This window comes from Callithrix jacchus, chromosome 12 (genome assembly GCF_049354715.1).
Source record: "Callithrix jacchus isolate 240 chromosome 12, calJac240_pri, whole genome shotgun sequence".
NCBI classification, from domain to species: domain Eukaryota; kingdom Metazoa; phylum Chordata; class Mammalia; order Primates; family Cebidae; genus Callithrix; species Callithrix jacchus.
In genome coordinates, this window is record NC_133513.1 from 86,822,193 (window position 1) to 86,840,019 (window position 17,827).

Below are 17,827 nucleotides of genomic sequence, written 5' to 3' on the forward strand. Positions count from 1 at the left end.
TTTGGCTTCCACCTTTCCTATTTGAATACCCTTTATTTCTTTTTCTTGCCTGATTGCTCTGGCTAGAACTTCCAGTACTATATTGAATAGGAGTGGTGAGAGAGGGCATCCTTGTCTAGTGCCAGATTTCAAAGGGAATGCTTCCAGTTTTTGCCCATTCAGTATGATATTGGCTGTTGGCTTGTCATAAATAGCTTTTATTACTTTGAGATACGTTCCATCAATACCGAGTTTATTGAGGGTTTTTAGCATAAAGGACTGTTGAATTTTGTCAAATGCCTTCTTGGTGTCAATTGAGATAATCATGTGGTTTTTGTTTTTGGTTCTGTTTATGTGGTGAATTACGTTGATAGACTTGCGTATGTTGAACCAGCCTTGCATCCCTGGGATGAATCCTACTTGATCATGATGAATACGTTTTTTGATTTGCTGTTGCATTCGGCTTGCCAATATTTTACTGAAGATTTTTGTATCTATGTTCATCATGGATATTGGCCTGAAGTTTTCTTTTCTCGTTGGGTCTCTGCTGGGTTTTGGTATCAGGATGATGTTGGTCTCATAAAATGATTTGGGAAGGATTCCCTCTTTTTGGATTGTTTGAAATAGTTTTAGAAGGAATGGTACCAGCTCCTCCTTGTGTGTCTGGTAGAATTCGGCTGTGAACCCGTCTGGACCTGGGCTTTTTTTGTGAGGTAGGCTCTTAATTGCTGCCTCGACTTCAGACCTTGTTATTGGTCTATTCATAGTTTCAGCTTCCTCCTGGTTTAGGCTTGGGAGGACACAGGAGTCCAGGAATTTATCCATTTCTTTTAGGTTTACTAGTTTATGCGCATATAGTTGTTTGTAATATTCTCTGATGATGGTTTGAATTTCTGTGGAATCTGTGGTGATTTCCCCTTTATCATTTTTTATTGCATCTATTTGGTTGTTCTCTCTCTTTTTTTTAATCAATCTGGCTAGTGGTCTGTCTATTTTGTTGATCTTTTCAAAAAACCAGCTCTTGGATTTATTGATTTTTTGAAGGGTTTTTCGTGTCTCAATCTCCTTCAGCTCAGCTCTGATCTTAGTTATTTCTTGTCTTCTGCTGGGTTTTGAGTTTTTTTGATCTTGCTTCTCTAGCTCTTTCAATTTTGACGATAGGGTGTCAATTTTGGATCTCACCGTTCTCCTCATATGGGCACTTATTGCTATATACTTTCCTCTAGAGACTGCTTTAAATGTGTCCCAGAGGTTCTGGCACGTTGTGTCTTCGTTCTCATTGGTTTCGAAGAACTTCTTTATTTCTGCCTTCATTTCGTTGTTTACCCAGTCAACATTCAAGAGCCAGTTGTTCAGTTTCCATGAAGCTGTGCGGTTCTGGGTCGGTTTCTGAATTCTGAGTTCTAACTTGATTGCACTATGGTCTGAGAGGCTGTTTGTTATGATTTCAGTTGTTTTGCATTTGTTGAGCAGTGCTTTACTTCCAATTATGTGGTCCATTTTAGAGTAGGTGTGATGTGGTGCTGAGAAGAGTGTGTATTCTGTGGATTTGGGGTGGAGAGTTCTGTAAATGTCTATCAGGTTTGCTTGCTCCAGGTCTGAGTTCAAGCCCTGGATATCCTTGTTGATTTTCTGTCTGGTTGATCTGTCTAGTATTGACAGTGGAGTGTTAAAGTCTCCCACTATTATTGTATGGGAGTCTAAGTCCTTTTGTAAGTCTTTAAGAACTTGCCTTATGTATCTGGGTGCTCCTGCATTGGGTCCATATGTGTTTAGGATCGTTAGCTCTTCTTGTTGTATCGATCCTTTTACCATTATGTAATGGCCTTCTTTGTCTCTTTTGATCTTTGTTGCTTTAAAGTCTATTTTATCAGAGATGAGAATTGCAACTCCTGCTTTTTTTTGCTTTCCATTTGCTTGGTAAATCTTCCTCCATCCCTTTATTTTGAGCCTTTGTGTATCCTTGCATGTGAGATGGGTTTCCTGTATACAGCACACTGATGGGTTTTGGATTTTTATCCAATTTGCCAGTCTGTGTCTTTTGATTGGTGTGTTTAGTCCATTGACATTTAGGGTTAATATTGTTATGTGTGAATTTGATACTGCCATTTTGATGCTAAGTGGCTGTTTTGCCTGTTAGTTGTTGTAGATTCTTCATTATGTTGAAGCTCTTTAGCATTCAGTGTTATTTTGGAATGGCTGTTACTGGTTGATCCTTTCTATGTGTAGTGCCTCCTTTAGGAGCTCTTCTTGTAAAGCAGGCCTGGTGGTGACAAAATCTCTGAGTACTTGCTTGTTCGCAAAGGATTTTATTTTTCCTTCACTTCTGAAGCTCAGTTTGGCTGGATATGAAATTCTGGGTTGAAAGTTCTTTTCTTTAAGAATGTTGAATATTGGCCCCCACTCTCTTCTGGCTTGTAGTGTTACTGCTGAGAGATCTGCTGTGAGTCTGATGGGCTTCCCTTTGTGGGTGACCCGACCTTTCTCTCTGGCTGCCCTTAGTATTCTCTCCTTTATTTCAATCTTGTTGAATCTGACGATTATGTGCCTTGGGGTTGCTCTTCTTGCAGAATATCTTTGTGGTGTTCTCTGTATTTCCTGCAATTGAGTGTTGGCCTGTCTTGCTAGGTGGGGGAAATTTTCCTGGATGATGTCCTGAAGAGTATTTTCCAGCTTGGATTCATTCTCTTCGTCCCCTTCTGGTACACCTATCAAACGTAGGTTAGGTCTTTTCACATAGTCCCACATTTCTTGGAGACTTTGTTCATTCCTTTTTGCGCTTTTTTCTCTGATCTTGGTTTCTCGTTTTCTTTCATTGAGTTGGTCTTCGACTTCAGATATTCTTTCTTCTGCTTGGTCAATTCGGCTATTGAAACTTGTGTTTGCTTCGCGAAGTTCTCGTATTGTGTTTTTCAGCTCCTTTAATTCATTCATATTCCTCTCTAAGTTATCCATTCTTGTTATCATTTCCTCGAATCTTTTTTCAAATCTATTTTCATGGTTCTTAGTTTCTTTGCATTGATTTAATACATGATCTTTTAGCTCACAAAAGTTTCTCATTATCCATCTTCTGAAGTCTAATTCCGTCATTTCGTCACAGTCATTCTCCGTCCAGCTTTGTTCCCTTGCTGGTGAGGAGTTTTGGTCCTTTCTAGGAGGCGAGGTGTTCTGGTTTCGGGTGTTTTCCTCCTTTTTGCGCTGGTTTCTTCCCATCTTTGTGGATTTGTCCGCTGCTCGTCTGCGTAGTTGCTGACTTTTCGATTGGGTCTCTGAGTGGACACCCAGAATGTTGATGATGAAGTATTTCTGTTGCTTGGTTTTCCTTCTACCAGTCTAGCCCCTTCACTGTACGACTGCTGAGGTTCGCTCCAGACCCTGCTCGTCTGGGGTGCACCTCTAGCAGCTGTGGCACAGCGAGGGATGCTACCAGTTTCTTTTTCTGCTATCTTTGTCCCAGGATGATGCCTGCCTAATGTCAGTCTTTTGGATATAGAGGGGTCAGGGAGCTGCTTGAGGAGACAGTTTGTACTTTACAGGGGCTTAATTGCTGAGCTGTGAGCTCTGTTGTTCATTCAGGGCTGTTAGGCTGCTATGTTTGATTCTGCAGCAACAGAGCTCATTAAAAAACCCTTTTTTTTTCTCAAATGCTCTGTGTTGAGGGGTTTGGGCTTTATTTTTGGATGTCCGTTGAGGTCCTGCCCAGCTAGGACGCAGACTAGCCACTGTTTGGCTGCCGAGGCTCCGCCCTGCTGTTGTGTGATTCGCCCTATTCCTGCAGGCTCTGCTGTGGTCTCTGCCACGCCCTGCGGTGGAGTCTCTCTGTTGTAGCGGGTTGCCTCGGCAATGGCAGGCTGCGTCAGCAGTGGGCGTGTATCTCAGTAGGGACGGGTTGCCTCGGCAACGGCAGGCTGCGTCAGCATTGGGCGTGTATCTCAGTTGGGGTGGGTTGCCTCGGTAATGGTGGACGCCCCTCCCCCTCAGAGCGTCTCGGGCCGTCTGCCTGGGGCTTGTTTGAAATGGCGGTTTTGTTGGTCCCACTGGGCCAACCCTAATGCTCTGTCCCTGCGATCCCCTGGCTGGCCCACTGTCCAAGTCTAGCTCAGTCTCAAGTCCGGCCCTCTCACGTCTCCTGTTGCCGGTTCAACGGGGCACCCAGACAAGAGCACCCTTTGGGGAGCGCTGGGTAGGGCCGGCCGCTGCCACCCCAGCTGCCAGCTTCGCCAGGCGGAGGTTCTGCCTGGCGTCCCGCATCTCCTCTTCACTTGGGAATTTCCCCGTTCCGTGGGCAAAAAAGATCAGTCTGGAAGTGCAGCTCAGACTCACCTTTCCATGGACACAATGCGACCTCCAATCCTGGGTTGTTCTCACAGCGCCATCTTGAGTCCTCCCCCCTCATCAAAATATTTTAAGTTTTTCACATTTTAACCTTTCATTCATTTGGAATTTATTTTTGTAATTAGGCAGAGATCCAGTTTATTTTAACCAAGCTGCTGCATGAGTTGAGTATATTTCTTCCTTTGCTATCTTTATACCACTGGCTTGTTTTTCATGACTTACTACACTGCCTAGTACCTCCAGTATGGTATTAAATAGACATGCCCTCAGACATTGCTGAACCTTATTTAAGTTGATTATGCTAATAATCAGTAACACAGGTGTAGATCAGCCTTATAGATGAGGTGACTGAAGCTTAGAGCAGTTAAGTAACCTTTCCAGAATTATACAGCTAGGAGGTAACTAACAGAGCCTGGGGTCAAACACAGGTCTCAGTGACTTCAAAGTCTATCTGCCTATACTGCCTCTTGGTCACGGATGACTTGGGGGAAAGGTATCCCTTTCCACCTTGCCTGCTTGTGTCCTGATCCTCTATGTCTAATAAGGAAATGAAATTTTATTGAAGAGATGCCAGAGAAGCACTTCCAGTGTGTCTGAAGAAAACTAATAGACTTTGTTTAATTTAGACCTGCCAAGAGTAGATTAAAGAACCTTATAAGTAAGAAACAGTTCTTATTCCAGATAATATAAGCATTCACTCAGGTAATATAATCACATCTCAGTGGAACTTCAGCTATAGTAAGTTAACATTCTGAGGAATATTAACAAGTAACTGAAATATCTTTTTTTCTTCCTTCCTTCCTTCCTGCCTTCCTGCCTTCCTGCCTTCCTGCCTGCCTGCCTGCCTTTCTGCCTGCTTTCCTGCCTGCCTGCCCGCCTTTCTGCCTGCTTGCCTGCCTTCCTTCCTGCCTGCCTACCTGCCTGCCTGCCTTTCTGCCTGCTTTCCTGCCTGCCTGCCTGCCTGCCTGCCTGCCTTCCTTCCTTCCTTCTTGCATGCCTGCCTTCCTGCCTTCCTTCCTGCCTGCCTTCCTGCCTGCCTTTCTGCCTGCTTGCCTGCCTGCCTGCCTTCCTCCTTCCTTCCCAGCCTCTTTCCACGAAAAAGCAGAGGCACCTTACAAAGATCAACCTAAAACAAGATAAAATAAGAAGATGAGAAAATTAGGACAAACAGAGATAAATATGGTAAAACAAAAAATAATTCTTGCCGTAGTGTCATTGGCTAGAGTTTGGCCACAACATAATCCTAAACTTCCTAGCAACTGAAGCAAAGAAAACCTGTCCAGCTCTACAATTCACAGTAGGCATGAGAGGAAAATAGAATGGTTGCTAAGGGGATACTCAGTGTTTCCTACTTCTGACACTGGATAGAAACTTGTGCTTTGGCCCCCAGGCAGGGGCCCTGTGTCATCACAGGGACAGTGCTCACAGCATCTTCTCAGTAGTGGGGGTACACCTCATGTGACTGCATTCCCCTGCTTTACCTCAAGCTCCTTGAGGGGTGGGCACCATATCTATCCATTGTGTTCTTCATTATATATCAGAGGACAGACAGCATAGTGCCTGAGACATAATAGGTGCTCATAATGTATTTTTGAATGAATGAATGTTATTTGTAATTTCTATCAATAAAAGCCAATGGGTAGATACAAGATCCATACATTAATTTTTTCCCATACACTAGCAATGAACAATCTGGAAATAAAATCTCTAAAAATTCCACTTAAGATGTCAACAAAACAATAAAATACTTAGGAGTAAATGTATCAAAAGAGATGCAAGACTTATCACTGAAAACTACAGGACATTGTAGAAAAACCAATGGCAAAACATTTGAACAAATTCATTAAAAGCAATTCTATGTGAAGTAAAAATACAGATTTTTAGGTATGTGGCTTTCTGATTATCTGACTTGATTAAAAGGTATAATTTAAAATTTTAAGAATATTTAAGTTGAACATAGTTTTGGCAATTCTCTATGATTATTTCTTTTTAAAATATACTTTAAGTTCTGGGGTATATGTGCAGAACATGCAGGTTTGTTACATAGTTATATACGTGCCATGGTGGTTGGCTGCATCCATCACCCCATCATCTATATTAGGTATTTCTCCTAATGCTATCCCTCCCCTAGCTCCCTACCCCCCGACAGGCCCCAGTGTGTGATGCTACCCTCCTTGTGTCCATGTGTTCACCTTGTTCAACTCCCACTTATGAGTGAGAACATTTGACGTTTGGTTTTCTGTTCTTGTGTTAGTTTGCTGAGAATGATGGTTTTCAGCTTCATCCACGTCTTTGCAAAGGACATGGACTCATCTTTTTTTATGGCTGCATAGTATTATATGGTGTATATGTGCCACATTTTCTTTATCCAGTCTATCATAGATGGACATTTGGGTTGGTTCCATGTCTTTGCTATTGTGAACAGTGCCTCAATAAACATATGTGTGCATTTGTCGGCAATTCTCTATGATTATTTTTCTTTGCAGCCAAGCTCCTGATAAGAAATAATTGTAGAGAATTGAAGTTTGCGTTCTTGGTCAAGAATCTGAACATTGCCAATAAAGGGTGCTGTTAGGAATTAAGGTGAGCCCATAACATATGGTACCATAATTGCTTTGTGAATTGGAAAGGTGTATATTGGATAAAATCACATCAGGGTGTATGTGAAAAATGGGACACTGCCTCAAATGTTTAGCAGTACCTAATTAAAGACTCTTAATATTACTGATTCCAATAATTAATCTGTATTCTGATATCTAAAACATGTGTCTGTTGTTTTCATCAGCTCATTTGTATTGGGCCCACAGTATATGCCTACCAGTTTCCTAAGCAAGTCTATGAAGGAGACACTGTTATCATCTCCTTTTACAGAAAAGGAAACTGAGGGCTAGGGAAGGTAAGCCATTTGCCCAGCATTCCACACTAGCATGTGACAGAACAGAACCTGCACCCAGACACCCGTTTGCCCTGCTATGCAGACCCTCTCATTTCTAGCCTGCAGACCCTCTCATTTCTAGCCTAAAGATAGACAATAGCAGTTTCCTCGGACTCGCTAGAAGCATTTTTCCTTATGGGTATAGTGTGTGCTTGGACTTCGGAGGCTTCATTTTGATGTTGTGCTCAGTATACCACAATTAAAGAATTATCCCAGTTTTAAGATTATCTTTCCAGAGAGTCTCTCAGAACTTCAGGATAACCTAGTTCAGTCTGTTTGACATTTGCCAAGTGTTGGTCTTGGCAATTTTATTGCTTCAATGGGGGCCTGTTGCCAGTAATGATGGCAGACTTTGTTCTTGCCTAGCAAAGACTTTTATTCTGTAAAGGTAACTGAGAGTTTGTAGTTAGGATCTCGGACTCTGGACTCAGTGGACACGGTTCAAGTCCTGGCTTAATAATAGAGTCTTCCACAAAGTATTATTGGGAGGATAAAGGGAGGCTATCACATAGGGCACTTAGCACCATGGGGTGCTTACGTTTTTCACAGTGGTAGCTGCTAAAACATACAATGCTTTAAAGTGGACTTTAGGGTAAGGAGTGCACTTCGACAACCGGCAGTAGCTGCCAACAGTTTAGACGGAGAGCGGCTCTGTGCAGCCAGGCCTCCCGACGCCACCTGGAAGCTCTCCAGTCTGGACTTTGAAAATTTAAATATTTTTCAAAATTATTTTTGATCGAGTTTAAAGAAAAGGGATTCCCACAGTGTGAAAGGAGCTGACATAGCTTTACATAGCTTTGCCATTTCCCCTGAGGAAGGTCCTGAGGGAAGCTTCTTTTTGTCAGTGGAAGAAATGAGGGGAGAGGACAAGAGCTTGGGGTAGGGAAGAAGAACTGGGCTGGAAGCTGACTCTGGTCCTTCTAGTCATCCTCTTCAGGCCCCCATCCCCGCCACCCTTTCTTCTTCTGTAAAACCAGGGTCTGGACTAGGAGGCCCTTCCTGTGTTGACGTTCTGTGAAACCATAGACACCTGCCTTGAGCTGCAGTTTAATGTGAGCCCTCAGGGCTGTTGTAAGTCTGGGCTGGTGGAAAGATGTCTCTGTATCTTTCATGTGAGTCAAGAGGTAGCTTTGTCTTTTGTCTTATCTGGACACCCCAGCTTTAAATTCCTCTTAAAATTCGGAGTCAGGGTAAAGTTTCTCTCGCTGCTTGAATCTTCACTGTTTCTGACTGGACAATGCCATAATATACCTCAGGGTATTTCTCTTATTGTTCCATTTGCCAAGAATATCAGAGCTAAATGCCGTGACCAGCAATTGTGCCTTCCCTCAAACAAGTCAGGTCTCTAAATCTGTCTTAAAACTGGATGTTGTTTAATTTTATGTACTTTCATGTAGAAGCCACATGAAATCTGTTTGTGGCATTAAACAGGATAAATCACCCATGCAGGATAACATAGCAAATAGATGCAGAAATGCATGAATACCCCTCCTGTCAGCTGCACCTGTCGTCTGGCTCCTTCTTGACTCCTAGAGAGTCTGAAATTACAACAATAGCAAATAAAATGCATAAAGGACTTGCTCTGGATCAGTCACTGTTCTAAGTAGTTTATATGTATTTTCTCATTCGACAATCTTGTGTTTGGGGATATTTTTATTATCCTTATTTTAAAATAGGACAGGCAGGATTGGGGAGACATTGGGCCCTCCAAAATTCCTTTGCCCTTGCGGGTCCTAGTGGCAGAGAGGCTTTGCCCTATCTGGTACTGACTTGTTTATGTGGCTAATTAGTAAGCCAACCAAAGTCAAACAACCAAGAAAAAGACAAGGAGGAGGAGGGGAGAATTGATGACCATAGAAGGCAGGAAAACCCTCTCTGGCTTCTGACTATCCTGAGATCTACTCTGAACCCGGTACGGACTTGAAAAATCTGTGAAGTCTCAGAGGCAGCCCATGTTTTGGAGTGTGTATGGGGATAGAGCTGTGCTTGGAAGAGTCATCCTGAGAACCTGCAGACTGGGGTCTGTTAGGAGGTCAGCTGGGCTGCAGGGTGTTCCACATGTCCATTGAGGCGTCCTTCCTGCAGCTGATGAGTTTATAGAAACATTCCCAGGGCTTGCCTGACTTCTAGGGTTGGTACTAAAGGAGGAACCATCAGCCCATTTGACCATGAGTCCTAAATAATTCCCATGGAATATTCAGTGCTCTGCACTCCTCTTAGCACTGAATGTCAGAACGGCCGCTAGCAGGGGCAGGATGGGAAACTGTAGTGGCCTGCCATAAGCAGGTCGATCACCCAGGGTCTGTCCTGGAAGACACACTGGGTAAGTATAGTCTTAATTTGCCCATTGTGCTCAACTGGCAATGTGCCCACAGTCAATATGCAGATGTCTACATGTGGCCAAATCATAAGACAATTTTAAAAAACAAATAGTTGAAAATGTGTGTGTGTTCGAAAGTATCTCTTAGTCAACAAATATTTGTTGAGCCACACCCTGTGCCTAGTGCAATGCCGGATCCTGGGGTATGGCAGCAAGCAAGCTTGCTGGGGACCTGCTGATTGGGATCTCACAGTGAGTAGGCAGGCATGTCATTGTTCTGCAGGCCGTGGTTAAGTGCCGTGATGGGGAAGCCTTGTCTTTTGGAATCAGTTTGGGTGACTCCTTCTTTAATCTGGAGATTATATCAATCGTTGCTCGAAACATTTTTTGGAACTACCCTTTAGGAATTGCCTTTGGAGCTGTTCTGGGCCACACAGGAAAATCTATCTCACTTTTATTTTATAGCCACACCTAGCTTGTGACCAAAAATGGTATTACCCAGCTTGTTGACCCATTTTATTTTCCAATCTTGGCTCTGATTGACTTGCTTGTGAGCCAAAATTACATCCACCCTCTAAGGATGGATATTTACCACTGCTGAGCATATTAGCAGTAATCTGGATACTTTTGAAGCAATTTCTCAGTTGCCCAGGCTCCCATTGTCCTTTATACCGCTGTTGTAACACTGTCTAATCTCTCTTGCAGCTAAATTACCTCCTTCTGCCTCTGTTTTCCCCACTAAGGTAGGGGGACTTTGGAGGACAGGCCCATATGTCTACACTCTCTGCAGTGCCCAGCATGGAGCAATTGTTCAAAATGTGTATTTATTATAATTGAATGTATGGGTTGAATTGAGAAGAATCCAAGAGGTGCCTCAGGATTGCTCTGAGTAACAGGAGCACTGTTGGAATAATGGGCTCTGGGACCTGGCAGGCCTGGCTCCAATCCCTATTTTTCCCCTTAACCAGCTGTGTGGCCCTATGCAAATCATTCATTCCCTTGGATCCTTCATTTCCCCATCTGTTGAATAGAGATAATAATGCTTGCCTCACTGGGGCTATCATAAGGACAAGTGGAATATTCACATAGTGCCCTAAGCACAGTGCCTAAATGGAGGCGATTACTCTTCTTGTTATATGGGAGCGAATTCTCATTTGGATACATAAATTCTGATTTTAAAAAGTAACTCATCCAGAGGTCACATCATTTAAAATTATATGCTGGCCAAGCACAGTGGCTCATGCCTGTAATCCCAGCACTTTGGGAGATCAAGGCATAAGGATCATTTGAGCCCAGGAGTTTGAGACCAGCCTGGGAAATATAGTGAGACCCTGTTGCTACAAAGATTTTTTTAATTAGCCAGGTGTAGTGGCTTGTGCCTGTGGTCCTACCTACTCAGAAGGCTGAGGTGGAAAAGTCACTTGAGCCTAGGAGATTGGGACTGTAATGAGCTGTGATCATGCTACTGCACTCCTGCCTGGGTGACAGAGCAAGACGCTGTCTCAAAAACAAAAAATTATTTGTCATAGAAAATTTATTCTACAAGGAACCCTAGAGCCCATCTAAGATCTAAGTCCAACCTCCTAATTTTCTTTTTCTTTTGTAGACAGAGGGTCTTGCTCTGACATCTAGGCTGGAGTGCAGTGGTGCAATCACAGCTGTAACCTCAAACTCCTAGGCGCAAGTTATCCTCCTACCTCAGCCTGTCAAGTAGCTGAGACTACAGGCACACACCACCACACCCAGCTAATTTTAATTTTTGTAGAGGCTGGGTGGGTTGGTGCTCACCACGTTGCCCAGGCAGGTCTTGAACTCCTGAGCTCAAGCTGTCCTCCCAACTTGTCCTCGCAAAGTGTTGGGATTACAGGTATGAGCTACCATTCCTGGTCCCAACCTCCTAATATTAATGAGATTCAAAAAGTGAAGTGGGCTGACTAAAGTCATTGGTTCATGACAGAACTGGGCCAGGCCAGAGCTATTTTCTGTGACACTTAATACTTATCCCTACATTTGGAGGTCCTACCTTCCTTGCAAGAGCCTTGCACTTAGGCCAGGAGCTCTGAATCTTGGCAATTCTGGCCAATGGTAGCCAAGTATTTAGGATATGCATTTGGGGAGCCACAGCACATGCTTCACACACCCTTTTGCAGCAACACTTTGCCCCTCTGCAGGGTGCTGAGCATGCTGTGGTTGTGTAGCTCACAAAGCTGGCATGAGCAATACAGACAGTGGTTAGGAAGCATGCCCGGCAAACCTGGTACCATTACTTACCAGCTTACCACTTCTTGACCTCTCTAAGCATCACCTTCTTCACCGGTAGTGTAGGAACGATAATGGTATCCACCCCATAGGGTTGTTATGAGGGTTAAATGAGATAATGCATGAAAGTGCTTACATGTTGCCTGGCACAGGATAAACACTTCCGAAAATTTAATATTATGATCAGTAATACATCCAAACTAAATATTCTACCTCTGGCATCTCCACTAGACTCAAGCTAACCTCTGCTGTGAAGACTTACCTGGTCTCTCTTCTAAGCACGTGCTGTTGACAGACTCTTACCCATCCTGTCACCCAACCCCTCATCCAACAGTAACATGACCTCTTACATCTTTTGTTCCACCCCAACCATGGACCACAAGATCCTGAAGTAATCAATAGCAGTTACCCATCAATAATAGAGATAGGAACTCCTGGGTTTTCTTGTTCATCATCAGTTATAGGAAGAAAAATTGACCACTGGTTTAAACAAATACTGCCTTTCCTAGTTGTCTTTACTCTGAAGGTGCTTAGACCTTTGGGGGGCTCTGCTATTATTCTGCAGCATGGCAGGTGCCCATATCCCTGGAGGGCTGCCTTCTATTATTATTCCCTTGATACTGGGTTATTTGCACATGTATACACATTGGTTTCTATTTGCTACCTTTTTCTTTTTAACTTGACTAAAACAATGAGCAACTGGGAAGTTCTGAATTTCTATTTGGAAAATAAATTGATGAGATCAGAAAAATCCAAGTAATCCTAAATTTATAGAAGCCAGATTAAAACCCAAGGACATTTTTTTAAATGTAGAAAAGTTGTATTTCACAGAGGTTTTTGCAGTGCCCTGACTCTGGATCGCAGCCTTCCCTCGATTCTGGATATTACATCATTTCATTTCAGCTAATGTAAACACTCATCTCCCTGCACATTGCAGGATTTTTCACTGCGATTTGGGATTGGGCTTCATTCGGTGGGCCGTTGTGGGGATTAATGGTTTCAGAAGGAAGTGCAGCAGGAAGAGACTTTGCAGGAATGGAAGAGGTGAGGCAGCTCCATGTGAGATTCTGCAAAGGGATTAAGATTTGGCACCAGGCTTGGTTTCTGTGCAGCCTCTTAGGCAGAGAGCCCCAGGAGAGGGAAGCAGGCTGTCAGCTGTGGCTTTGCACACTCTCAGCTGCCTTGAAGGTTAGTTGGCTCTTCTCGCTCTCTGAGGTACCCAATTTTACCTTGTGAAAGGATGGATGTGGATGCTGGAGGCTTAAAGAAGACCAGGTAAGGGTTCTTGTTGTCTAAGAAATCCCCCAGTGTTCTTAATGCATGGAATCCTGGGGACTGTTTCTTTGCTAGCACCATTGTGCAGTGTTAGCCAAAATACAATTCCTCTGAGACATTTTACAAAGAGGATCAGAGAAATTTCTTTCCTTGTTAAGAAAGTTTCTAAAACGTTTTAACTCAAAATGCTTAACTCTAGAGTTATAAATTATTTTTCTTTCAGTGCATTTCAGCTTTGAGATTTTTTTTTTTGGCATGTAAATCTACAAGATCTCGATAGGTATTCTGAGAGTTTATTAGATTCATTCCTTTTGCAGTGGCCTATGGTATATTATGTATCAACATTTAATGCGATGAAAACTTCTCACTCGTTATATTCTTCAGGATACTCACTTTTGAATAAGTTGCTCTCCTTTTTGCAGATTTGGTTTGTTTCTTTCTTTTTTACCTTTTGGCTTTTGTGATTATAATACTAGTAAGGAATATCCTGAAGTATAACTAATTTCTAAGAGGAAAAAACCATACTCGGGAGTTAAATGCAGACATTTGATCACATCCCTGATTAAAATGAACTGCGTGTTTTTTGGTGTTTCAAATATGCTTTTTAAAAAATTTTCAGCGTAAATGTTCATAGTTTGTGGGAAAGGTAATGCAGTTTATCTGAGTGGTTATTTACCTGTAACCATTAAAAGCATATTATACCTTTGATAACATTAGCTGCAGAAGAGGTCATTGAAAGGAGTAGCTTTCTGCTCACCACCAACTCAATTCCAAATTCTGTTTCTTTTCTTAAAAAAATGGAGTTAAAAATAACCCGGAATAAAACTTGAAAACTGTTTTGTTTCTCTGTATTTGGCTAAATCCATCACAAAGTACTGTGTTTAAGGAATTCAAGCTATGAAGACTACTCTTGAAATGGCTCACACAATTCTATCTGCGAATTTCCGTAACCCTTTTCAAGAGCATACAGTGTTTTGTGAGTACTAGGGTTAAAATTTTCAATTAAGTGTTCATTCCTTCTACAACTGTGGGAGATGGATAACAACCCTCAGAAAATAACATGAGAAATTGTGTCAGTATCCTGATCCAAGCTCATTTTTCCTGCCCAAAGTAGTGTGGAAAGGGGGCATTTGGCATCTCTCCTTCCAGAAGCGTGCAGGGTGTCTTGGTAGAAGTGAATGTCTGTGGTTGTTGTGGTAGATGGATAGATGCAGGGGCTCCTGATCACTTTCATTTACTGGAAATCAAATGTTTTCATTAGATGTCGGGGACTCTGACTCTCCAGCTTTGGTTGAGTGAGAAGAGGTCTATGCATCCAGCAGCTCTTAGTGTCTTTGTTCAGTGAGCCCTATCAGTCCATGTCGTCCTGTTTTTCTTTTTGGAAACAGACTGGCAGTAGTCTCTTGCATTTTGTATTACTTTAATCTAGCATTTTAACCTATGTTTTCTTTTAGTGGGATGGCTCCTAATAAGGTTGTCTTGAGCCTCAATTGGAGAAGGTGTGAGAGTAGCTGAAATCTTTAGGAAAAGAAAATCATTCCAAGAGTTAAAACATGAAGACTCTTAATTGTGCTGTGTCCATTCTCCTCCTGTTTTTGAGGAATTTAGACAAGTTATTGTCACAAATGCTTTTCCTCAAATGTTTTCAGAAAACCAAAACAAAATGTAATTTTTTGTCACTTTATTACATTATCTTCGTTCTGTCTTCTTTCTCCTTATCTGTCATTTTGGAGAGAGGGAAAATTGTTCAGGTAAACAACTGAGGAACAATTGCCGGGAACATCTGGGAAGAGTTGCCATGGATTATCTTTTCCTTCTTAATGTGTTACTGAGGAAGGTTTTACTTGTTTGCTGCTTTTATTTCTATTAAAATGGTAAGACATTCATGGTTGAAAAAAATTCAAACAATACAAAAAGGTTAAACAGTAAAAAGCTTCCTCCATGGCATCTTAACACACTCAATTCTCCCCTCAGCAGTAAACGATGCTTTAGATCTGTGCTTTTCAAACTTTCACATGCACAAGCAAACCTGTAGAGTTGATTACAACACAGTTTCTGAGGCTCTTTGGGGCATGAGGGGAGAAAAAAATAGATATCGTTCATTGTATAACTATAGTCTATAGTATCTAAAAGACAGGTGGAATTTGAGGATTCTAGTGAGAGCAGGAGACAGGGGTACAAAGAAAAAAAAGACTGTTGAGTTTCTTAGGAATCAAAAATGCTCTTGAGAGAAGCCAGGGTCATGAAACAGAGTATTAGAGTAGTGAAGAAATCCAAGGTGCTTCAGCACAGAAATGCCATCAGGAGTGGCCCAGTGGGTGGAAATAAGGAAATAGTCAATAGTTAATTGAAAATATAGCAATAGAAGGGGGTTATGGGCCACCTGACAAGGATAATGAGATTGAGCTAGAAACTGGAATAGGACTGGCCAAGCTAAAAAAAATCAGGCCAATTAGCAATAATGAGAGTGTTTATTCACTTGTAGTTTGGCAAAATACCCCCCTGAAATGAATTAGGACAAATGATCATTTCCTGTGCTAATGATTTTATAGTAGAAAAGAAAAAGAAATACTGTAGAAGGGACAGGGAGGTATCTGTGTGTGAGCCACTGTAATTTAATAACCCTAAGAAATGTAAGATTAACAGTCTGATACAAGGAACGGAAACCCAAGATAATGTATACATGATGATAATTTAAAAAGCATAAATAGTAATTATGAAAAATAGTCAATAAACCTCAAGAATCTTGTCAACTGATTTTTTTAAAAGGTTAATTACCAAACACCTTTTCAGAAACACAAAATGTGACAAGATTCAAAAAATCATTTTGAGAGGTGAGAAGAATTAGGTTTTTTCCTACCCTACCTTCTTTGTCCAATAAAGTAAGAATAAACAACCAGTGCTAAACACTTTCTTTGTGGCAGGTAGTGTGTGAAATCTTTTATGTGCCTCAATTTATTTTATCTTTATAGCTCTGGAGGTTGGGATCATAATTATTATTTATAGATACAGTACAAAGAGGCTCAAGGCAAAGACACTTTACAAGGAAGAGACATCCTTGAAAAAAAAAAATAGGAAGTTCAGTTGGAAAACCAGAGAAACCCACCTGAAAGCCCAGTAAAAAGGTTCACACATAATTTAAGGAGCATTCTATAAGAAACTAACATTGAAGCAAAAATAAGAGAGACTTTTATAGGAATTGAAGTGAAGGAGCCAGCCAAAGACCCAGCAGAACCTTTGCTCAGAATACTCAGTGGGCGATAGAAAAAGGAGCCAGCAGTCACAATAAACTATTTGCCTTGGTCTTTTCAGAAAAATATATCAAAATCATCTTTAGAAGCAGAGGTACTAGATCAAATAGTAGTAAATGAACAGAATGTTCTAGACTGAGTTGACAAACTGGATATGGATAAATCACAGGGACAGGTTGGCCTTCATCCAAGAGTTCTAAAGGAATTCGAGGGTGAAATCATGGGGCTGTTGTTAAAAGCAACTAATTTTTACTTTCAAAAGTCTAGCAACCCCCTAAACCTTGGTTGACTGGTAAAATTGCCTAGCTCCATCTTTCTGCAGTACATTATTTGAACATAAATTATAATATGTATATAAAATATAATAAATCAAATAATATGTTTTCAATAGCTATAATCTTGAATTCCCAAACCACGTTATGTCACTGTTTTGAAAGTCTCTGTGAACATTTCATTCTTGAAATTGCTGAGAATTACCAGCCCCTTACAATCATGTAAAATAAGCTTATCATAATTCAAGTGAATTCAGTAGCAAAAGCACAAAGAAACAAATGGGCAGTGACTCAGTTTCAAGAAAATATTCATCATACAATGTTGCTTCACTAAAGGGGGAAAGGAATCCTGCAGCCTCAGAAACAAGATACTCAGTGTCCATTAATTAAATAAATGCCATGGGAAGGATCTGAAAACTAATCAGCTTTTGAGCTCCTAACTGCACAGTCCCACTGCCCAATTTGCCTGGTGGTCTGACCCTGCTCCTACTTATCTCAGGCCTTCCTCCATTTCTGATGGTCTTGACTTGTCTAGCTCTGCATCCCAGGTGCTCTGTTCTCTGCTTTACTGCAGGTGGCCCTAGTTTTCTGTCACCCATGACCTGCACTCTGTATTGCAGATTAGAATAGTGTTGGGGACCTGGGTAGAATTTGTGCTGGGCAAGGCAGAGAGCCAAGTACAGGCTTTGTTAGGGTCAAAAGCTAGCAGTAAACCAGAGATGTGGAGTGAAGACGAAGGTCATTGATTCATTTAATCAATATTTCCTTTGAGCTCTAGAATGTACCAGGCATTGTACTGGGGATACAAATATGAACAAGACAGCCACTGTGATGAAGAGAAACCAGTAAACAATTACGTAGAGCAGGGTTTCTCAAGCTGGATCCTAGGTTGTTATCCAAATATTTCCTAGAGGTATAATTGCCCCTGGTTGAGAACCACCGTGGGAGAGTATGAGAGGTGCATGAATGGAGAAAGAATAGGCCATTATGGGAGTTCATAGCAGGTCTTCCTAATGCAGACTTGGCAGTGAGGGGAGGCTTCTTAGAGGAAGTCATATCCTAGAAGACATTTGCAGGTGAGTAGCCCTCACATGAAAGTTGGAAGAAGAGAGTCAAGGAAAGGAATGGCTAGATCTGGAGACCACAGGGAGGAAGCTCTGGGTCAGCAATGGGTATCTGTTCTGATTGGTGGTAGAGACTC

The 17,827-nt window shown here is 41.9% G+C and overlaps 1 protein-coding gene across 11 annotated transcripts in view; it reads left to right on the forward strand.

Moving 5' to 3' along the window:
- Positions 1 to 17,827, forward strand: part of PLCE1 (phospholipase C epsilon 1) — a 375,911-nt gene that overhangs the window by 103,721 nt on the left and 254,363 nt on the right. For 5 of the 11 annotated variants that reach the window (XM_078346079.1, XM_078346080.1, XM_078346081.1 and 2 more), the window contains exon 1: positions 12,947 to 13,103. The exons of 5 other annotated variants lie outside the window; for them this stretch is intronic. Coding sequence is in view for 1 of the 6 variants with exons in the window: in XM_054243120.2 (XP_054099095.1) it covers positions 12,822 to 12,872 (51 nt within the window). In the remaining 5 variants the exon portion in view is untranslated. Of the gene's footprint in view, positions 1 to 12,754; positions 12,873 to 12,946; positions 13,104 to 17,827 lie in introns of those variants that run through there. One more of the 11 variants, XM_054243120.2, reaches the window with a different exon arrangement.